This window comes from Zingiber officinale, chromosome 5B (assembly GCF_018446385.1).
Source record: "Zingiber officinale cultivar Zhangliang chromosome 5B, Zo_v1.1, whole genome shotgun sequence".
Classification (NCBI taxonomy): domain Eukaryota; kingdom Viridiplantae; phylum Streptophyta; class Magnoliopsida; order Zingiberales; family Zingiberaceae; genus Zingiber; species Zingiber officinale.
Window position 1 is genome coordinate 138,054,463 of NC_055995.1, and position 23,710 is coordinate 138,078,172.

A 23,710-nucleotide genomic window follows, 5' to 3' on the forward strand; every position below is an offset into this window, starting at 1 on the left:
TACATAAGGAGTTATGTACTTTGGTTTCGTCAAACGTCACCCGTAACTGGGTAGACTATAAAGGCGATTACTGGGTATGTAACGAATTATGTAGAGGGATGTGAGTGATGTAGATGGGATCTATCCCTCCCATATGACGGGAGCGACATCGGTATTCTTGATAGAGTGAGACCACTAAGTGCATAGCCATGCCCAAATGAGTCAACATTAGATGTTGAGCTCATTTGATCGAGTGAGTCTACTTGGAGTTCAAGATTTAGATTGATTAGAGGATGACACGGTCTATGCCTCATATTGATCAATCTAGATGTCTAGGATAGAAGGACAATGTCACATATTGTGAGGAGTCACAATTAGTAGTCACAAGGTGATGTTGGATCTCAACATTCTTGTAACTTGGGTAGCAATGATGTATTGCTAGATACCGCTCATTGCTTATGTTTCTAAAGGAGTTTAGAAACATTGCCAACGTTACAAGAACCTATTGGGTCACACAAAAAGAACAAGTGGATGGAGATTAGGTTCATATGATGAACCAATTGGATTAGGTTCATATGATGCACCAAAGATTGGATTCAAATTAGACTTATTGAGTTAGACTCAATTAGATTCAATTGTTGAATGAGTCTAATTTAAATTTGATTCATTGAGTCAATTTATATTAATGAATTAAGATTCATTCAATTGAAATTGACTTGAATCAAAGATTGGATTTAACTCAACAAGGAAGAAATTGGTCAATTTTGACTTGACCAAATGGAAGTTGAAACATCAAGTTTGACTTGATGCATTGCCACATCATAAGGATGACTCATCCTTGCCACATCACCTCCACCTCATGAGACATGCTACCTCATGGGGGTTACACCCTCCCCTTGGCTTTAATGTAGCCGGCCACATTAATGGGGAGGTTACAAGATGTGGCCGGCCACACATTAATGTGGAGGTTTTGGTTGTGTGGGATGATGGTGCATTCACTTCATTCTTCCTCCTCCTTGCTTCTTCCTCATCTCCCTCTTGCTGTTGCCGTGGGGTTTTGGAAGGTGAGAAGGTGTTGAGTTTCATCCAAGAAAAGATAAGAGAGTGTGAAGGACATAAGAAGAGGATACTACTAGTTGAGTATGTGAGAGTCTTCTTGTTTTTCTCTTTTTCTCCCTTTTCAAATTCTATCCGAGAGCTCTAGAAAGTGCTAGCACACTTGGGGCTCTCTTCTCCATCCTTGAGTGCTAGAGAGCCCTCCTTGTTCGTGTGGATATCACTAGAGAAGTATCTACCTTGATACTTTGGAGATCCGACACATACCTTGGACGAGCGGGAATTTTGCGAGGACACGCTTCAAAGGTAAAAACTCTCAACACATAGATCTAGGAGTAGATCTAAAATTTTAAAACTCGTACTTGTATTTCATTCAACGTATCTGGCAGGACAATAGTTACAGGCTCATTCATTTTACCGTGGCACCTGAAACCTTTTTTTTTTATCCATGTAATAAAAAAAACAATAGTTAAAATCAAGCCAATTAAGCATCGGCATTACCATATTCGGAAATTAAACCAAACAATTAAACATCCGGCAAGACTTGTTGCTTTTTTCTTCTCCTCTTCAATTTCTTTCCGAATTTCTGCAATTTTTTTCTGATATTCTTCTGCAATCGCTTTCCAATTTTCTGTAGTTGCTTTCAAATTTTCTGTAGTACGTTTCATAATTTCTGTACATTCTTTAAGGCAAGCTGACAAGTCTTCCAAATTTGATGGGGCGGACCCTACCATAGCGTAAATAGAGGGTTCGAGGAGAGAGATTTTAGGGTTTGTTAGCGGAGTATTTATAAATAAAATTTTCTAAATTAATATGGGCCGGCCCATGCAACTAACAGGAAATTCGCACCGGGTTTGAGAGAGAAGAGACGAGGGAATGGATAAGTCATCGCCCTTCAGATTTCAGAGATCTAATGGACGGATGATTCCGAGCGATAGATGGTGACGACTAGGAAGCAGCATCGTCCCTCCCTCCATATCCGTGGGGCCGGCACTAGGGGGGCCGCTAAGGTAGCGGATCTACCTTTTTTTTTAGGAAGCAGCATCGTCCCGTGGCTTCTCCTCTTCATACAGCTGTACGTAAATGATGTCGGTTCGGGTTAATTGAGCCCCAAAAAATATATAAAAAACACCAACTTTGGATTGAACCCAGTAAAAATAAAATTTTTAAATATTTAAATCATATACTAGTTTTAAAATTATCAAATGGTATATTCATCTTATTTTATTCTCATCCTTAAATCAATTAAATTTGATTAGAAAAAAAATAATTTTTTTAATCATCAAAATTGACTAATAAAATTAGAGATATTGAAATGATATAAAATCAATTTTTATATGTTCGTTTAATTCTTCTCATTTTAAAAATATTATTAAATATTAATTTAATTTAATATTTTTTAAAAAATAATTTTTTAAATATGAATATATCTAAAAAAAATAATTCATATATGATAGTATTTCATATGATTTACACGTCAAAATTTTGAATTTATATAAAATTAAAATGTCAAAAGATCTGAACATGACCATTATCAAATTTTCACCACTATAACTTACAAATCATTTTTTTAACTCAGAATGCTAGTTATAGAGCAACGAGTCATTTACACCTTCAAATTTATCCTAATAATTGATGATCCAATTCAGAAGCTAAGTCGGATGGACTATCAAGATGATATAGCAAGAATATTAACTAAATCATGACGTCCCAGAGGGGAGTATACTGAGATGACTTTTATGTTGACCAACTCGTCAGAAGTTCTCTGGTCAACGCTACCTGCAGTCAGCGATCTGGTTGTCTCGGTCCCTGGTACCCCGAGGCTCGAGGCAGATTCAACGAATATATAAGAGACAGGCTAATGCTAGAATAATGAAATGAATGAAGAGTGAGTACGATAACGTACCCTGACACAGGGGGCGCCCTCGGATGGATCGGTGAGCTGGTCGGGATACTGCTTGAGTTGTCGTGACATGGAAGAGTAGATGAATGAGCCATATGAAGAGCTGGATCTAATGACACCTAGAGACCTGGATTCGGAAGACAATGTGCATGTCGGGGCCTAGCAGCGACATGTAGATCGGGTTATGACATCGACACACAGGCTGGGAGATACTAACGACACGCAGGCCAGGAGATACTAGCGGCACGTAGGCCGAGAGAGGACATTGGCACGTAGATCGGGATAGGACATCGACACGCAGACTGGGATAGGACAACAACACGAAGGCTAGACATAAAGCACACAGTCCGAAATACAACCGCGGCTCGTAGGCCGGAACACAATGGCGACGACACAGATCGGGATTCAACCGGAGCTAGAAAGCCGAAACATAATAGCGATGTGAATGCTAGAACACGACGCACGGAGCAGATGGGCGCGAAGGTCGGAACACAACGGATGCGGAGTATGCTCAGATCGGAGTCAATGAGGCTTGCAGCAACAACTGGCACGGGGAAGTGGCTACCTCTAGGAGCGGCACATGGTGAAGACGACTGTTACAGCAACATTGTACCAGCGATGACCGGCTGCAAACGGAATTGCTGATGCGATAGCTTGCTATCGTGGTAGCGGCTGAAGAGGGAGATTGTGGCTTCGGAGGTTATTGGCTGGCGGAGGCAGCGACATCATGGTAGGGGAGGCAATGCAGGTCTCGGCGGTGGTGACATTTCACAGGGGAGAGGAAGGCGAGTCGGCGTGAGCGACGCCCGAAAGGAAGAGAGCCTTAGGCAACAGTAGCAACATTGGAGGGGAGAAGGGAAGGTCGGCAGCGAAGGTGGGAGAGAGGTAGGAGAGGGAGGCGGCAGCCTCCTCTCCTTGGCGGTGGTGTGGTCATCAATGGCGGGGACTTGAGAGAGAGAAGATGAGGGGGCAGAAATGATGAGGCTATTGGCGTGCATGCGATGAAAGGGGTCAACAACTGGCCGACAGCCAGGGGCTCGTGCGAGCAGGAGGGCGTGTTCTACTTGACGGCGGTGGTGGCGCGAGTCCAGCGTCATTGGCCGGGATAAAGGAAGAAGGGGAAGGAGGCGGCTGCTAGTGTCGACGGTGTCTAGAGGCAGCGGCAAGGTGCGACGCCGAGACGGAGAAGCGACATTGATGGCGCGAGTCCAAAGTTGTTGGTGTTGGGAAGGAAGCACGCGGTCGTCGGTGTCGGGGTTGGCCGGCCTTGGAGGTGGTTGGTGTCGCAGTGAAGATCCCCCCCCCCCCCAACCTTCAAAATGTGAAAATACTTAAATACCCCTCCATTTTCCTTTAATTCCTCTTGGGTCCCTAAGATATATCTATATCACAAGTCTCCCCTCCAAGTCTAGTCGAAGGAGGCACAAGTCCGACTGACTAGACCAAGCCTAATGTAAAGCGAAATCACTTCTAACTACAGAGTCAGATCGCTAGGCCAGTCGCATAACGTTAAACGAATAGCTGTGGCGATGTCAAACAAGTGACGAAAACAATACTGAGCGAACAACGAAAGATAATACCGAGCAGGAAGTAAGTCGAATGTCGAGCGATACCGAGTAAACAATCGAGCGACATTGAGCCAAAAACTGGATCGATGCTGGCCAAGCTACCAAACGGGACAAAATGAACGACCGAGTGTTGCTGAGAGAAAGGCAAGCAAGCAACTGAGAGAAATGTTGAGCGATAGGCCAAATGGAACAAAGTGAATGGTCAGGTGATATTGATCAAGTGGCTAAGAAGATGTCGAGCGAGCAACCGAAGGAGTGTCGACTGGGCCACAGAGATATATATGGATCGAGTGGAAAGAGGATGGGCGAGCGAAGCAGAGCGCGCGACCGAGACAATACAGTCCAAGCAACAGAGACAATGCTGATCGGGTGGAAAGGGACCGGGCGAGCGAAGTCGAGCGCGCGACCGAGATAATGCCGACCAGGCAACTGCCAAGCGAAACCAATAGATCGATGGTGAATGGGAGCAAAGCCCTTGAGCTGAGCAGGCACGATGTTCGTGAGCCGATCAGGAGTAGATCCGAGAGATCAAAAGCACAACGTCGATGCACCGAGTGGGCGTGAAGCCCATGAGATAGAAGGTGAATGAGAGAGGGGGGGGGGGGGGGCAAAGCCGGGGAGCCAAGTGGGTGTAAAACCTGTGAGCCGAGCGACGAGTGGGGCAAGTGCGGAATGAGCGATGAAAAACGATGACGAGCCGGTGCCAAGTAGACGATCAAGCGAATGCCGAGCAGGCAATAGGGCGACTGCCAAGCGAGTGACCAAAAAATATCGAGCGGTGGAAAGCGAATGATCGAGCAGTGTCGAGCGTGCAATGCGGGTGGAAAGATGTTGGACGATCGGTGACAACCCCGCAATCGAGAAAATGCCGACCGAGCAACTAAGACAATACCTATCAGGTTGACAGAGAACTAGTGGGTGAATCTAAGAGTGTGACTGTGACAATGCCGACAGAGCAATCAGGGGAACACTGAGCGGGTGGCCGTAAGTGACACAAATGAGTGGTTGAGTGGACGACCAGGCAATACTGATCGGTCAACGAAGAGAAGGTCGACCGAGTGACCGAAAGAATGTCGAGTGGGCGTGAAGCCTATGTGCTGGATAGACTTGGAGCCTATGAGACCACATGAGAATGGGAGCAGAACCTGTGGATCGAGCGTGCACGGAAGCAAAGGCTTTGTGAGCTGAGTCGGGCATGGATCCCGAGAGACTGAAAGCGACCGAAAGTAGAGCATGTGGATTGAGTGCGAATGGGAGCAAAGATATCAGGAAGTTATGCTAATGCCAAGCAAGAAGGAAAGTGGGTATCTACCGAGCAGTGAATGAGGGGCAAAGCGATGAGTGAAGCGAGGGCAGTGAGTGCCGGGCAGAGCAGCGAATGAGGTTGAGAGCAGTGAGTGTCGGGCAGAGCATCGAATGAGGTGAGAGTAATGAGTGTCGGGCAGAGCGACGATTGAGGAGAGCATTGAGTGTCGGCTAGAGTGGCGAATGAGGTGAGAGCAGTGAGTGTCGGCCAGGGCAACGATTGAGGAGAGCAGTGAGTGCCGGGCAGAGCGGTGATTGAGGAGATCATTGAGTGTCGGGCAGAGCGGTGATTGAGGAGAGCAGTGAGTGCCCGGGCAGACCGACGATTGGGGAGAGCAGTGAGTGCTGAGCAGAGCGGTGATTGAGGAGAGCAGTGAGTGCCGGGTAGAGCGACGATTGAGGCACGAGAGCAGTGAGTGCCGAGTAGAGTGACGAGTGAGACACAAGAGCAATGAGTGCCGGGCAGGGGAGCAAACCCGACTGACTAGTCATGCCCAACAGAGAGGTCACTGGTCGCGAGAGCAGCTCTCTTATAACTCGTACTAGGGCGAGAGTTTGGGAGTCGTAAGAACATGCTCACTTATAACTCGCACTAGGGCGAGAGTCTGGGACGCCAACTCGAAGGTCGTTGGTTGTGAGAGCATGATCGCTTATAACTCGTACTTAGGCGAGAGTCTGGAGTCGTGAGAGCATGCTCACTTATAATTCGTACTTAGGTGAGAATTTAAGAGTTGTGAGATCATGCTCACTTATAACTCGTACTTAGGCGAGACTCGAGAGTTTGAGAGTCGTGAGAGTGTGCTCACTTATAACTCGCACTGGGGCGAGAGTCTGGAGCCTGATCGGGAATGTCGTTGGTCGTGAGAGTATGCTCACTTATAACTCGCACTGGGGGGAGAGTCTGAAGCCCGACCGGGAAGGTTGTTGGTCGTGAGAGCATGCTCACTTATAACTCGCACTGGGGCGAGAGTCTGGAGCTCGATTGAGAGGTCGGTGGTCGTAAGAGCATGCTCACTTATAACTCGCATTGGGGTGAGAGTCTGGAGCCCAACCGAGAAGGTCGTTGGTCGTGAGAGTATGCTCACTTATAACTCGCACTGGGGTGATAGTCTGGAGTCCGACCAAGAGGTCGGTGGTCGTGAGAGCATGTTCACTTATAACTCGCATTGGGGCGAGAGTCTAGAGCTCGACCGGGATGTCGTTGGTCGTGAGAGCATGTTCACTTATAACTCACACTGGGGCGAGAGTCTGGAGCCCGACCGAGAGGTCGTTGGTAATACTCCGGTATGAGACTGGTGGTGATACTCTGGTCCAAGACCAGTGGCGATACTCAGGTCCGAGACCGATGGCGATAGCTCGACCATGAACGGGGGAGATAAAGAGGGAGCATAGCCCATTGCGTACTTGGCCTAGGAGCTTTGCCACCCAGCTGAGGATCCATATCTGTCCCTTGACTTCCGAATACCCGTGGAGTCAGGGAAAAGACAAAATGAAAAAACTAACTGTTGGATCGCAGCGACCGGCTAGAAGGGGGGTTGAATAGCCTGAAAAAATAAAAACAATCCTTCTCAACTTTTCTTAAACTAACACTTGCAAAATAGAAAAGTGATAAACTAAAACAGAAAGTAGAGGCACAAGGATGTTTTACTTGGTTACAACCGGGGAGGTTGTTAATCCAAGGAAAGTGTCGCACTAACTATCTCCTTTAGGCGGAGAAGCCTCTTACAGCAATGAAACGCAAAATAGAGAAGATAATCTAGAAATAAAGCGTACAAGTGTTGGAAATGAATTGCTTGTGTGCGTTGAAAACTTTTGGACCAAGGCTGTATTTACAGCCTTGGTCGGGGCGCCCCGAAGGGTTCCAGGCATCCTGAGGGGATAAAATTTTATCCCTGCTCACGGATCGTGGTTTGACCGTGATCTGGATAAATTCCAACTCCGGGCGCCCCGGACTGTTCTGGGCGCTCGGGTGGAAAAGTCAACCCCATTGACTTTTTCAGCTCGGGTCTTCTGCTCCGGCTCCGTTCGCCTCGGTCAGGATCTTTTACTCCAGTTCCGCTCGCTTGGGTGATCTCTGCCATCCGGAATAGGGCTCACTCGAACCCAACTTCCAGTCTTCTCGAGCGGGCTTCCGCTCCGGCTTCTCATCCCTTGGAATCGTCGTGTGCTTTCTTCTTGTCCGCCAGCGTACTCATCCGCAGTTTTCGTCCCTTGGTCGCACCCCGTGTCGACCTTCTCGCTAGCTGCGTCTCTTGCTCCCCGAGCATTTTTCTGCTCCGGCTTTTCATCCCTTGGAACCATCAAACGCTTCCTTCTTGTCCGTCGATGTACTCTTCCGCAGCGCCTCATCCCATGGACGCACCATGTGCCATCCTTCTCGCTAGCAGTGCCTCCCGCTCGACTACCTGTGCTCTTAAGCTTCTTCACACTTAGACACAAGGTTAAAAGCACATAGAACCTAATTTAACTTGTTGATCACACCAAAATAACCTTGAAGTTCCAACAATCTCTCCCTTTTTGATGTGAGCAACCCAAGTTAAGCTAGGGTAAATAGGCATAAAAATAAACTAATTAATTTTGTAATAAAGTGCAAACAAGATAGAAAATTTTGGTCTACCTCCCCCTAGACTGATACTTTTCCTTCTCCCCCTTTGATCACATAAAAAATGGGGTTCAAAGAAAAATCTAAAGGTTAAAACTTAGAAAATGTTGAAAATTATTTCAATGAATTTTTGAAGGCATTTCTAAGTGAATGAAAATTTAAACATAATTTCAAGTAAAAAAATATTTAGCAAAATTCTTTCTAAGTTTTTGCAAGCAAAAATTATTTTTAAGAATTTTCTAAAACAAATTAAGTAACTCTTTAAAACATTATTCAATTTCAAATTAATATTTTTTCAGTTAGTCAATTAAACTTTTTATTTCAATACTTAACTTCCAGGCAGTGGCGAGACACTAGGCCTTCTTGGTTATTGGAGCAACAACCAGTTTCTTAGACAAAGCCGCATAAAGAAATTAAAGGTTCAATTTTCTTGTTGAAAGTGCTAAATCTAAGTTTTTAATTTAGATCAAATTCTCTAATAATTTTTTTTCATTGTGATATTTAAATTTTCACTTTAGTTTATTATAATTCCTCAAATCATAATTTTTCAAATTTGAAGCAAAAAAATATTGAGCATGCAGAAAATTATATCATTTCCTTTATTATGTTATTTTCTATTGTTAGTTTGTCGAAATTCTTTGATCGACAAGTTGTTGCATGAGTTTCCTTTAACCCACTATTCTAAAATAATTTTTTGGGGTTTAATTCGCAAAATCCTTTCGATAAAATAATTTTTGATTTGCAAAAATCTTTTGACCATATATTTTCTAATTCAAAAAAATCTTTTGATAATTTTTTAATTGAATCAAACAATAGGTCAGGAGGTGGAGATCATACCTGACTTACCTTGTTGGCTGTTGATTCTCCCACTGTTGAGCCGCTTTCTCCCGACGTTGCTCCTTCTTCATCAATCTTATTGAGGAAGAGTTGATTGCATCTTCTAGTAGATACTAGGCGTTGAGTGTTGTTTCGACAATTTCCTCTGTCTTGGATTCTTTTGACGGTGGTTCGGTGTCCATCGAGGAGTTGGATTCGACTTCAAGTGGTTCTTCGTAGAGCTTCAAGAACTTTTCCCAAAGTTCTTTTGCGCTTTTGTATTTTTCAACTCTGTCGAGATCCTGGGCAGGTAATACGCTCAAAAGACAAGACTCAGCCTTACCATTTGTTATGAATTTGTCACGCTACTCGTCAGTCCATTGATGCTCCTCAAGTTCTTCTCCATCTTTGCTTTTGGGCACTTCAAAACCATATTTCATAATTAATAAAATACTAAAATCAGTTTTAAAATAACCCTGCATTCGTCGCTTCCAAAAAGCGAACTCCCCTTCGAAAGTTGGTGGGTAGATGTTAGCTCCGGTCATTTCGTTGCTTCAGTCGGTGGTTAGTCCTCCTGAGGCATACTTGGCTCTAATACCACTTGTTGGATGTCAGCTAGAAGGGGGGTTGAATAGCCTGAAAAAATAAAAACAACCCTTCTCGACTTTTCTTAAACTAACACTTGCAAAATAGAAAAGCGATAAACTAAAATAGAAAGTAGAGGCACAAGGATGTTTTACTGGATTACCACCGGGGAGGTTGCTAATCCAAGGAAAGTGTCGCATTAACTATCTCATTCAGATGGAGAAGCCTCTTACAGCAATGAAGCGTAAAACAGAGAAGCTAATCTAGAAATAAAGCGTACAAGTGTTGGAAATGAATTGCTTGTGTTCGTTGAAAGCTTCTCGACCAAGGCTATATTTATAGCCTTGGTCGGGGCACCCCGAAGGGTTCCAGGCGCCCTAGGGGGGATAAAATTTTATCCCGTGCGCACGGATTGCGGTTTGACTGCAATCTGGATAAATTCCAACTCCGGGGCACCCCGGGAGGAAAAGTTTCAGCCCGGGTCTTCTGCTCCGGCTCCGTTCGCCTTGGTCCGGGTCTTCTGCTCCGATTCCTCTCGCTTGGGTGATCTCTGCCATCCGGAATAGGGCTCACCCGAACTCAACTTCCGGTCTTCTCGAGCAGGCTTCCGCTCCGGCTTCTCGTCCCTCGGAATCGTCGTGTGCTTCCTTCTCGTCCGCCAGCGTACTCATCCGCAGTCTTCGTCCCTCGGTCGCACCTCGTGTCGACCTTCTCACTAGCTGCGTCTCTTGCTCCCCGAGCAGTTTTCCGCTTCAGCTTCTCGTCCCTCAGAACCACCACACGCTTCCGTCTCGTCCGTCGGTGTACTCTTCCGCAGCGCCTCATCCCTCGGACGCACCGCGTGCCATCCTTCTCGCTAGTTGCATCTTCCGCTCGACTACCTGTGCTCCTAAGCTCTTGCACACTTAGACACAAGGTTAAAAGCACACAGGACCTAACTTAACTTGTTGATCAGACCAAAACAACCTTGGAGTTCCAACACTAACCTGTCGGCCAACTGAAGTTCCAAGTCAATCCCTCGACTCCCGAATACCCGTGGAGCGAGGGGAGAAGATAATATGCTCATCAAAATGCTCCAGGATTGTGATAATGGCAGAGAGTCTTCCGACGTCATCCATCTCCATGTTCCAGAGCATGAGAAGGAGATTCCCATAGATGACACCAAATTGATCCGGTTTGGAAGCTGAGTCAGATGGACTGCCGAGGTGATGTGGTGGGAATGTTGACTAAATCGCAACGTCCCGGAGGGGAGTATGCTGAGATGACTTCTATGTTGACCAAGTCATCAGAAGTCCTCTAGTCAACGCTACCTGTAGCTAGTGACCAGGTTACCCCGGTCATTGGTACCCCGATGCTCTAGGCAGATCCAATGGCAGAGAGTCTTCTAACGCCGTCCATCTTCACATTCCAAAATAGGTGAAGGAAATTCCCACAGACAGCGCCAAATGATCTGGTTCGGAAGCCGAGTCAGATGGACTGCCGGGGTGATGTGGCGGGAATGTTGACTGAATCGCGACGTCTCGGAGGGGGTATGCTGAGATGACTTCTATGTTGACCAAGTCATCAGAAGTCCTCTGGTCAATGCTACCTGCAGCTAGCGATCGGGTTGCCCCGGTCCCTGGTACCCCAAGGCTCGAGGCAGATCCAACGAATATATAAGAGATAGGCTAATACTAGAATAATGAAATGAATGAGGAGTGAGTACGATAACATACCCTAGCCCATGAAGGCGCCCTCGGGTGGATCGGTGAGCAGGTCGGGATGGTGCTTGAGTTGTCGTGACCCGAAAGAGTAGATGAATGAGCCGGATGAATAGTTGGATTTGACGGCACCTAGTCGAGCACGACCTGGATCCGGAAGACAACGTGCAGGCCGAGGCCTAGCAACGACACGTAGATCGAGCTATGACATTGACACACATGCCGAGAGATACTAGCGACACGCAGGCCGAGAGATACTAGTGGCACGTAGGCCGGAAAAGGACATTGGCACGTAGATCGGGATAGAATATTGATGCATAGGCCGGGATAGGATAACAACACGAAGGCTAGACATAATGAACACAGTCCGAAATACAACCGCGGCTCGTAGGCCGGAACACATTGACGACGACACATAGATCGGGATTCAACCGCAGCTTGAAGACCGAAACATTATAGCGATGCGAAGGCTAGAACACGATACACGGAGTAGATGGGCGCGAAGGCTGGAACACAACGGAAGCGGAGTATGCTCAAATCGGAGTCAACGGGGCTTGCGGCGATAACTAGCGCGAGGCAGTGGCTACCTCCAGGAGCGACACATGGTGAAAACGGATGCTACAACTGCATTGTGCCAGCGATGCCCGGCTACAAACGGAATGGCTGACGCGATAGCTTGCTGTCGCGACACTGGATGAAGAGGGAGACTGTGGCTTCGGAGGCTATTGGCTGGCGGTGGCAGCGGCGTCACGGTAGGGGAGGCGATGCGAATGCTTGCGGCGGCAACATTTCGCAGGGAAGAGGAAGGCGAGGCGGCATGAGCGACACCCGAAAGGAAGAGAGCCTTAGACAATGGTAGCAGCATTGGCTAGAAGAAAGGAAGGTTGACAGTGAAGGTGGGAGAGAGGTGGGAGAGGGAGGCGACATCCTCCTCTCCTAGGCGGCAGCGTGGTCATCGGCGGCGGAAACTTGAGAGAGAGAAGATGAGGGGGCATAAATGATGAGGCTATTGGTGTGCATGCGATGAAAGGGGCCGACGACTAGCCGACAGCCAGGGGATCACACGATCAGGAGGGGCATGTTCTACTTGACGACAATGGCGGCGCGAGTCACCGGGATAAAGGGAGAAGGGGAAGGAGGCAGCTGCTAGTGTCGACGGTGTCTGGAGGTAGCGCGTGTGGAGATGAGGCAGCGGCGAGGTGCGACGCCGAGAGGGAGAAGCGACCCTGATGGCGCGAGTCCAAAGTTGTTGGTGTTGGGAAGGAAGCACGTGACCACCAACATCGGAGGTGGCCGACCTTGGAGGTGGTTTGTGTCGCAGCGAAGGCCCCCTCTCCTTGATGAATAGTGCCCACTTAGTACCCCAAAATTCTCAAAATGTGAAAAGATTTAAATGCCCCTCCCTTTTCCTTTAATTCCTCCTAAGTCCCTAAGGTATATCCATCAATCCGTAAAATACTTTTGTAGTTAATTAAGTATCCATGGGTCGATTTCTAAATATGGTGTACTACGAATTAATTTCCTACACTGGGAAGATATCCTAAAATGCTAGTTGTGAAGTAACTGGTTGTTCATACTTCTAAATTTATTTTGATAAAAAATTTCTATTGACTTGAATTGATCATTTGTAAAATTAATTGGTTCGAAATAGTTGGATTATAAAAAAACATGATTTTATAGTTATTTGCCTCATTGGGAAAGAAAAATGTAAGGCCAAGTTCCTTCTGCCTACCAACAGAAAGGGATTTCACCTCCAGAAGCAACTAGACCTTGCTAAAGCTGTAAAATCAGCTACTTTTAGTGTAACATATTATTGTCCCTATGTGAGTACTCAATTAATTAGAGAGAGTGATATATTAGAGATTAATTTTTAATCAGCGTAGGTTTTTAAGAAAAATTTCTCTCACTCTCTAATAATTTGACAGTCGGCTATAAAATAACACATTATTTCAAAACAACATAAAAAAACTAATAGTTAAAGTTATGCCAAATATCGACGTTACTATATTCGTAAACAAAATAGTCTATTTATGGGTGAGATGCAAGAAGCTGATGATTCATTGGAAGCTTGGCATCACAAAAGCTAAAGCGAGTCCAGTCGCAAAACCGAATTCAGCCGTAACCTTTGCGAATCTTATTCATTGCAATCTCTTCCTGCTTTTTCATCTCCTCGTCTTAAAGTTTTTTCAGACGCTTCTTCAGAATTTCATGATCATCCCGCAAGGCTTCTCTTTCTTTCGAATCTTTTTCTTTTCCTCTACAATTTTTTTTTCAGAATTTCTATATATATATATATATATATATATATATATATATATATACCATCGTGTCATATTCATTTCATTTACATAAGATTTCTTAAAACAAATAAAAGAACTACAATATAATTTAACGTCCTAGGAATATAGAGAGAGATAATATAAGTACACAGATAGTTATGGTCATATTGTTTGCACATATATATTACATTTGTTTTTTACCTTGCCAAATTTTTTATTTCTATATGGATCAATAGATCCACATAAGTGACTAGTTTTAAGATACAAAATAATGCTTAGAATAACTGTATGAATTCATATTTCCATATGTTATGAGCACCATAATATATGAGGAAGGAAGTTATGAAATTTGAAATTTATTTTAGTTGTAACTGTCTTTTAAAATTAATAATGAATAATACCACTTAACCTTTATAGTCCAACTGAAGCACCTACCTACAAATTGAAAACCAACTGATATATACCATATTTGCATGACAACGACCATGAAATTTGCTCTGTGAATTTCATATTATGCAATATTTATCTATGTATACCCTGAACCCTACTCTATCAATAAACACAGCCTTGGGAACTTAATTAAAAGCAAAGCAAAAAAAAACAAACATACACCAGGTGTAGATCATAATATTACATCACAATACATGGTAATGCCCATGTATAATCCCTTCCATATGGGTGCATCCATAACAAATATAATTGTTTGCCCTAAGAAAATAGTGCAATGCTCTTAGATATTTAAGGATTGAGTTTCTTTAATGACAATAGATCTAAGAATATAGGTTGTGCTAGCGCTTTCTAATTTATCATGATAATCGATAAAAAAATTTTCAGGGTTAAATCATCCAATAAAAAACGAATGATATTTCCTCGTATCAAGGAAAATTAGAGCACATAGAGGCAATAAAAAAATTAGATATTTTGCTAATATGGTTGTTTGACTTTGGAGAGATAGATACAATTTAATTTATTTTACTTAGGGATGTTAATATTGAAATGTTTTGTCTATTTCATAAGAGTCTAATGTCCATGGGTTAATGGATAAATTTTTTTTAATAGACAGTCAATTTAAAAATATTAGATTGATGTAATATCTATTGTAATTAATTTTTAATTTATTCTGATAGTTGATAAAATTTTTTATAGAATCAAATTAGTCATTCCGATTCATTGGTGTAAACTAGATATTGGATGTCAACTAAAAAGGTACCTTCAAGAGTAGTGACAGGTGGGGATGACTGGCGAACACATTGCCATAGCGTTGTTTGAAGAGAACGGATCCTCTAGTTGTTAAATTGTGGATAAGAGGATGGTCTCTTGTATGATATTGGATAATTTAGATGAACCCTACCTATTTACAAGTGGGATCCATCTAAATCATCCAATTCTATACAAGAGACCATCCTCTTGTGGACCAGAGGATCTCGTCTGATTGTTTGAGGAATGATTTTCGGATTTGTTGGAGAGTCGAGATCCTCTTGACAGTAACTCATGATCCACTTTTGAATTAGGGGTTACTAATAAGTGGGATTTCATGGACCCCATTTATGAATGAAGTGGTCCACCTCTTTGTTGGAAGGATTAGCAATAGAGCGGAGTATTTATAAGTAAAATTTTCTAAGTTAAATATGGGCCGGCCCATGGAACTGACGGAAAGGTCACACCATTGTAGGGTTTGAGAGAGACGAGGGAACGATCAGTCTTCACCCTTCAGATTTGAGATCTCCGATTGACGAGTCTGAGCGATAGATGGCGACGACTACGAAGCAGCGAGCGGCATCTTCCTGGCTCCGGTGGCTTCTCCTCTTCATCGGTGCCATCGTCCTCGTCCAGGTTCTTATATATGTAATCAAATCCGTTCAATCCGCGTACATCCGTTTCATTTTATTCCGTGACTTCTTTTATTTTTCGGATTGATGTTCTCGGTTCATCGAATGGAATAAAATACGATGAAAAAAAAAATCCTTTTTTTCGCCCAATTAACTCATGTTCAATTGTTTATTCATTGAACCCTCTCCTCTGTTAGTTTTAAATGGTTGATGTTTGGTTGCTTTAATTTTGCAGAAATTACGCCCCTTTTTTTTGTTTCCTCCAAATCTGCAAAGTTGTTTTTCTTTTCCCCGTTCGTGTTTTAACTACTAAGCTTGCATGGTTTTGCAATTTTTTATTATCTCTGACAAGTTCGATAGTTGCGTTCGTACTGATTCAAAGTTGACGTTGTCCAGTTCTGCAGCCATTTTAATTTTACATATCAGTAAATTATTTTAATTGTACATCTCAATCTAGTTTCTATGCTTTTTGAGTTCTGAAATAAACTACTCAATTTATCAAACCCGTTTCACTTAACATTTCAGGCTAAAGCATCTAAAAAAAGTTTAAAGGAAGTCACACACAAGGTGTACTTTGATGTCGAAATTGGTGGAAAACCAGCTGGTACGCCCAACAATCTCATTCTGTGGATTTCAGTGATGACTGTTATGAACCATAACAAGTAAAATGCATGTTATGTGTTTCTTGCTTCCTTACTTTTGTTTTGAATTGTTTAATGGTAACAATTAAGTGGAGAATGTTGTGTTGGTATAGGAGATAGCAAGTAATACTTCTCAGATTTCATATATTTGCATCGAATGTTCTTTCTTCCTACTGAGTAGATTGGATTTGTCAGTTATTGACTGTTTTTAACAGATGGTTCCAGTTAAGATGGAAGATCCAGCTTATATATTTTCAGGGGTTTATCAAATATATTGACATCAATGTACAATGTTTGCTTAAAAGTAGCAGGAATTTAAATTTGATGATTTAGTGATTAACTGCCTTGATTGCGCTGAAAAATGATCCATGAAACTCTAGTTTTGTCTTCAAGTTCAATATGAAGATTGCTCATGTTAGCGACATGAGATGTTGTGCTGGTAGAGAACATCTTGAATTATTTTATTTAATGAGATCTTCTTCGTGTTTTAATAATGACTTTAATTTTATTTTTTGAGGTCATGTTTACTAATTTGCATTGCATTTCTTACTACTATTTGTTGTCTGTTCAATATCTGGATATGTACTTAGAATTTGTTGTTATTAATATCGATTATGAATTGATGTATTCCAGGCTGGATTGTTATGGGTTTATTCGGCAAAACTGTACCCAAGACCGCCGGTATGTGTTTGTCAAATGCTGCTTCATCCATTTCTTCTGTGTACAAAGCTTTTTTTTAATTGCTTTCCAACTAACTGTTCTGGGTTATGTTGCTTCGACAGAAAACTTCCGCGCATTATGCACTGGTATGCTGTCATCTTATTGCAATGCTTAATATCGTAGAAGTTTTAACTTCTGTCTGAAGAAACTTTCACCATATCAGTAACACTTTTCTTTCTCGCTAGCTTTAGTTTGTGTTTATCTCGATATGTGTTCTACATAAAGGTAAAATGTTGAGAAGTTAAAAATGCTATCTATACTTCAGACAATATAGGCATCGTAAATGCAAAATAAAAGAATAGGAGTAACAGCTTAAAGCAAGCTGTTCGCTTTAAGCTTTTCCTCTTGGTCCACATTACCGAAACATTGAAGATTTCTTCAATTGTGATGATGCTAATTGCATTTAATACAAACAATATATGACCATCATTCTTTCACTGTGATAATTTTTGAACTACTATTATGCTCGTGTGATTTTCCAGTGTGACCAGCCCAAGTATTATACACTGACATAATGATCGTATAACATATATCAATGCGTTCTATGCAGGAGAGAAAGGTGAAGGCAAAAGTGGGAAACCTCTTCACTACAAGGGGAGTAGCTTCCACAGAATAATTCCCAGTTTTATGATCCAAGGAGGCGATTTCACTCACGGTAATGGAATGGGCGGAGAGTCTATATACGGCACTAAATTTGCCGATGAGAATTTCAAGCTCAAGCACACAGGACCAGGTACTATTGTTTCTCCATTCAAGGAAAACAAATTCTTTCCTCGCCGCCCATTGTCAAACGGGTGATGCCACTGTGCTTGCTTATTGGTGTAGGATTCCTGTCGATGGCGAATTCTGGTAGCGATACCAATGGATCCCAATTTTTCATCACCACTGTAACAACTAGCTGGTATTCCTCATCAACTGCCCTGTTTTCGTCAAATTTATCAATTAATTAGTCACTGATTTGATTCGTCTCCATAGGCTGGACGGTAAACATGTTGTTTTCGGAAAAGTGATCTTCGGCATGGATGTGGTGTACAAGATTGAAGCCGAAGGGAAGCAGAATGGGTCGCCCAAAAGCAAAGTCGTGATCATCGACAGTGGTGAACTGCCTTTATGATCCAATCATTCAACTCCATTTTTTTGTGCAACTCATGGAAAATTCTGGTGTAGACATTGATATCCATCATCTTCTTCCCCCATGAACCTTGCTTAAGCATTTGGACAATTAAACCATTTACAGTGTTAGTCATGTAGTAATTCTGAAAGAGTATCATCATGTGACCTTGTTTAAGTCAATTATTATTGCAGCATTAATGACGATCATATCATTATCTATGAGAACAACACGCCCACAGAAAGCTTGCCTATGAAAGTCATTGAACTAAATGAAGTTAGGTACGTACAACTCTTTGACATTTTCTCTCAGTTTAGTGCCTGAGAGCGATCTTGTCGGGTTTTTTCTTCTTCTCCTTGCCATATTTTTCCAATGCTTTAAAATGCTATTGTCGTGCAACTTACAAGTCTCAGTTCGAATTGAATTGTGAAAACAGCTCTTGCAACATGGGATCAAAATGCAGATATCATTTTCATTTTTTTTATTTGACTCATTGCTTCCATTTTCCAAGTGGCATGATGAAATGGATTGCCACTGGGACACAGTAGGTGGTTGACTTGGTCAAGTCTTCGGGCTCATCATCTTAACAATTTGGCTCACATAATTGGCTTTGACTAAAATAAAGATCTCTACAAAATATCCAATTAATTGTGTGAATGTTTGTGAATCCTTTGAACAAGTCAATCCTTTTATGTTTGGCCCCTAGGTTTTTTGCATTTTGCTACTTGATTTTTTTGGAAATTTCCACCTTTATCTCTTGGTGCCTTAATTATGGAATTTTTTGGAACCATCTTCTAAAATTTAGGATTAGTGAAAATACTTTTTTTTTTAAAAAAAAATTTGCAATCTAATACAAATATGATTAACACAATGAGATGAGTTCTTTTTTTTAAAAAAAAAAAAAAAAATCAATTTGCAATGAAATGAGGTTAAAAGCAAAGTTGAAGGTGCAAACTTCTAAGGATGTAATACAGAAAGTGAAATAGAAGTCGAAGTAGCACAGCAAGAGGAGGAAGTCAAGGGAAGAAAAGAGAGATGAACCTTCCAGGAAGATGAAGTCATACGCGGAGCCATAAAGGAAATCAAACACTCAGAGGAAGACTTTTGATCTTTTTGTTTGCTCCCTGCCTTCCGTTTCTCTCTTCCTGTGTTGATCGTTGTCGGATTTTATCGACTGGAAGCTCTACGCTCTTGCTTGTGCCTCTTCGATTCGATCGTTGTTGGTCGGATGCGCTTCTCGCTTCGAGCGCCATGAGGAAGATCAACATCCCCAGCATCATCAAGGTTGATTCTTTGTTCCTTTTTTGCTCATCAAATTGAACGACAGAAAGCAATTTAGGGGTTTTTTAATTCGTGTACTGCTAGTGGTAATTCATGAAAAAAACATGTTTTTCTGTGAAAAATCCTTCTTTTTGGGTTGAAACGAGACCTTATAGCTCCGAAGAACATTTCATGCAGGAAATAATGTTTGAAATTTCTATAATCTTCTGTAAACAAGGAAATTTCTCTGCTGTAGTATTTGCTGGAATAACGATGCATACTACTGGTTTTCTTTTGCTTCTTTGTGACCATGACAAAATTGGCTAGTGATTCTGTCAATTTTGCTCCCCTTCTACTTTTATTTCTTAAGGATTTTGAAGGGTAAGTTTTGGGTATCGCCATCATAGTTGAATCTATGGCGTATTCATGTACAGTTATGCTAATTGTGTGATTAAACTACATGGCAGATAACAGACCATGAAATTGTAAGCTAGTCATTTTGATTGTAATTATTTGAGCATTCAGTTACTAGAAGAACCAGGTATTTTCTTGGATTACCCCGCAGAGGCACAGAACATATCTCAAGGATTTATGAGCAACTTCTGAACTGCCATCTTCAGAGTCATGAGAACTTAGGCTGCAATTGTCTTTACAAATCTAGAAAAATGGATGTATTAGAATGAATGTTGCATTGCTAGATTCATCTAACATTAAAGCGCTACACAAAGCAGAGTCAATAGGTATGCCATCAGAGTCTCCAGGATATTAAGCTCTGACATTAAGTCCTATGTTGATGCTGGCATTACATATTTTTGAGATTTGATCTTCAACAGACTTTTACAATATTAATGATTACAGTTTGTGCTGGACGTGTGTGGAATTTCAATAGTTACTCATATTAGATGCGAACACAATTCTTTCTTTCACTTTTTTCTTGACACTATGCATATGATTATTGCTGTTGAATACAACTTGTGTTGTTTCATTTGAATTTGCACTTATCCATTTCCACATTTTTCCTTGTGGATCATGAAAAAGCCTATTATTCATAACTGGAAAATGCTACTTATGTCTTTTATCACTCTGAGATCTCTGATTTGCATTGAGTTGAATAAATTGCACTGATGTCTTTTGCTAACATTTTTCATACTTATTTGTTGAAGGTGGCATGCCTTGATAAATCATCCGCAGATTCTGGGAAAGGGAGTAGTAAGTTGTCAGGCAATAAAGTATCGCATGGATTTCACTTGGTGGAAGGGAAATCAGGTCATGACATGGAAGACTATCATGTGGCACAATATAGATTAGAGTGTGGTCGTGAACTTGGTCTGTTTGCAATTTTTGATGGTCACATGGGGGATAGGGTCCCCAACTACCTGAAAGCCAACCTTTTCGACAATATAATTAAAGAGGTTTTTTTTTTCACTTTCTCTTCCACCACCTTTGCTTCCTAAATGTACCTTAATTATCCTATTCATATGGTCTTCTGATATCATAATCTGAGATGAAAGAAGTTGTCGCACACATTGTCTTTCTGCATTTATTAATATAAGATGAAAGAAAGTGTTACGGGGCAACCACTTGTGATAGTCAGACAACTCTTGTGATTATACTTATTTTCAAGAATTGAGATTTTTCATATGCCAAATTCTTTAGAATGATAATTGATGATTTCAATTTATCGTTAATGCAGTCATCATTCTGGCAAGACCCTCATTCAGCAATAAAGAATGCATACTGCTCCACGAATAAATGGATTCTTGAAAATTCAAAGCAGTTAGGGCCAGGGGGTTCAACCGCAGTTACGGCAATAGTTATTGATGGTAAAGACTTGTGGATAGCAAACATAGGTGACTCAAGAGCTGTTGTATGTGAAAGAGGTGCTGCTAATCAATTGTCAGTTGACCACGAGCCTGATGCCGAACGAAGTAGGATTGAACAGCAAGGCGGCTTTGTAACACTTTTTCCAGGTACATTTTCCCTTTAATACTCTTGAGTTTCAGTTGACAGGGATATAGATATATATTAACACTGAGGTGATTGTTCTGTAACTTTGCTTGAATAGGTGATGTTCCTCGAGTAAACGGTCAACTTGCAGTAGCAAGAGCTTTTGGCGATCACAGCCTCAAGGCACACTTAAGTTCAGAACCTGATGTGCGGCATGTGCCGATAGACTCATCAATAGAGTTTGTTATACTTGCAAGTGATGGATTGTGGAAGGTTAGTGGCTCACAAACTATTGCTGTAGTTCAGATCTTTTACATAGTAATCTTACGACTTCACGAAAATCACTCGTGTAGCTATGCAACTTTATTGTAAACTGGGGGTCTAAAGCCTAGAATTCCACTCTCGCCTTTGTTATTTATTGTTCTATTTCACCGGAGAAATATGCACGATATTTCGTAGACTTTCTTTGGTGCTTATTTTTTCCTCTCTGCATAGGTTATGAAGAACCAAGAAGCTGTTGATATCATAAAACATATAAAGAACCCTAAGGCTGCCGCAAAGCGACTAACTGCTGAGGCCTTGAAGAGGAACAGTAAAGATGATCTATCCTGTATTGTGATTCGATTTCAACGCTGAAGCTTTCATGTAATAGTTCCACAAACCATCGACATGGGCCATAAGTTTGATATTTTTTTCCCCCTGTTGAGTGAATTGCTCAGTAAACTACATGTAGAACCTGAATGCATAGCTTCCTTTCTCTCTCTGTTTTGTGTATATATGTATTTTTCTTTTTCTCTTTTATACGATATTTAGGTAGATTGTTATAGTATGGGAATATATAATGACTGGATTGTGCGTCTCTTTTCTTTTGCTTGTGAATAAATTTTAGCAGTATTATAGTTTTGAAGAATGTTGGATTTGGAGACTACTGCAGCATCTCTGTGTTTGCTATGAACAATTTTTACTCAAAACATTTGAAGATGCATGTTCCCTTGTGTTTTCATGTAATTTACATGAGTGGATTTTTTCCCCTTATTGGCCGAATGATATCTTGTGATTTCTTCAAGCTCACGGATGTTTCTTGACAACCTTGCATCCGACGATTGAGCTTGATAGTAGCAACTAGCGACAAACCCTAACTCAACATTTGATGTTTGTGATGACTTCTAGCATCTAACATAAGTCTGAGTCTACTGACATACATTTCTTCTAGTTTCACTTGCTATTTTACTAGTTTGTCGTTGGGTTCCACCGTCAATTGATTGTTTTTCTAATCACTTTGGCCTGTAGTCTGTCAAAGGCTGCCATAGCCTACCAGAATTCAAGCATCAATCAATTAGTCGATCGTAGCACTCATGTCATTAGACCATTTTAGTATAGTTTTGTCTGATCAACAACTAGTTGACCTTAATCAATCATTTTTCTGGTCAACTTGAATACGAATAGAAATTTTTTGCACTTTCTGATTTATCTTGATGTTCGTTAATAAATTTTCATAGAATCAAATCGATCATCTTTAAAATAAATCAGATTGTAAAAATTAAATATCTAGATTATTAAAAAAAAAAATTGTCTTATTTCAGCATTTTCTCATTTTAGCAAACCTTGAGACACTAAGACAATCAATTTGGTCACACCAAGTCATGCGCAACGAGTAGCTTCATCACCATCTTAATATTTCTCATCTCGCAGTTTGTCAAATATCTCATACAACCTCTTCAACTCTAACAAGCCTCCACACTATTAAATTGACTTAGTTTATATCAAGTCCTCATGGACATTTGGGACCTCGTCGAATCATAAGTTCCACCTAGTTCATCCTCAAATATCTCATACAACCTCTTCAACTGTAGCAAGTCTCCACACTATTAAATTGACTTAGTGTATATCAAGTCATCATCGACACTACCTCGTCGAATCATGAGTTCCACGTAGTCCAAATGTGCCCTGGTAAGCCCCTCCACAATTTAAATACAAATGCAATATTTTACTTAAAACATTAAAATTTAATATCCAACTGAATCAGTTATGATAAATTTAATATGATCTAACTCTCGACCTCAGAGTTTGATTGATAGGGTGGTGTCTCTTGGGGTAATATGGTAGTTAAGATGTAGAATATTATCATATTAAATTATAAAGTTAAAATTTGGCACATCTAAATATGTCTTTTTTTATACTTTGGTTACTGTACTAATAATTAGTAGTCATTCGTGATTTACCTCCTCCGTATTGACATAAGGACAAATTGTAGAAAATTGGCACTTTTTTGAGACAAAATGTCCCTTTTACTCCTGAGATAATTCCCCATTATAAAGAATGTGTCCAAGGGTGACTCATGGGGTTGAAAACTTGAGAAGGTGAGATTTGTTTTCATCGTGGAAGAAGACCATCCGAGGCTGCGGGATT

General features: G+C 41.6%; 2 protein-coding genes across 3 annotated transcripts; both read left to right on the top strand.

Moving 5' to 3' along the window:
- Positions 1-849: 849 nt before the first annotated feature.
- LOC121986311 (probable protein phosphatase 2C 44) lies at positions 850-22,211 on the top strand. Its single transcript, XM_042540192.1, has 7 exons — positions 850-861; positions 1,781-1,783; positions 19,057-19,378; positions 20,518-20,766; positions 21,048-21,324; positions 21,420-21,574; positions 21,797-22,211. Exons 3-7 carry the CDS (start codon positions 19,346-19,348, stop codon positions 21,935-21,937), a joined length of 855 nt encoding a protein of 284 aa, XP_042396126.1. The 5' UTR covers positions 850-861; positions 1,781-1,783; positions 19,057-19,345; the 3' UTR covers positions 21,938-22,211.
- On the top strand, positions 15,428-18,303 carry LOC121986312 (peptidyl-prolyl cis-trans isomerase CYP20-1-like). Of its 2 annotated transcripts, none has more exons than XM_042540193.1 (7): positions 15,428-15,638; positions 16,148-16,226; positions 16,897-16,944; positions 17,046-17,069; positions 17,534-17,716; positions 17,809-17,884; positions 17,959-18,303. In XM_042540193.1, exons 1-7 carry the CDS (start codon positions 15,543-15,545, stop codon positions 18,095-18,097), a joined length of 645 nt encoding a protein of 214 aa, XP_042396127.1. In that variant the 5' UTR covers positions 15,428-15,542; the 3' UTR covers positions 18,098-18,303. The 2 variants fall into 2 exon arrangements, with proteins under 2 accessions (XP_042396127.1, XP_042396128.1); XM_042540194.1 differs by having other exon boundaries at positions 15,428-15,626.
- Positions 22,212-23,710: the final 1,499 nt, after the last annotated feature.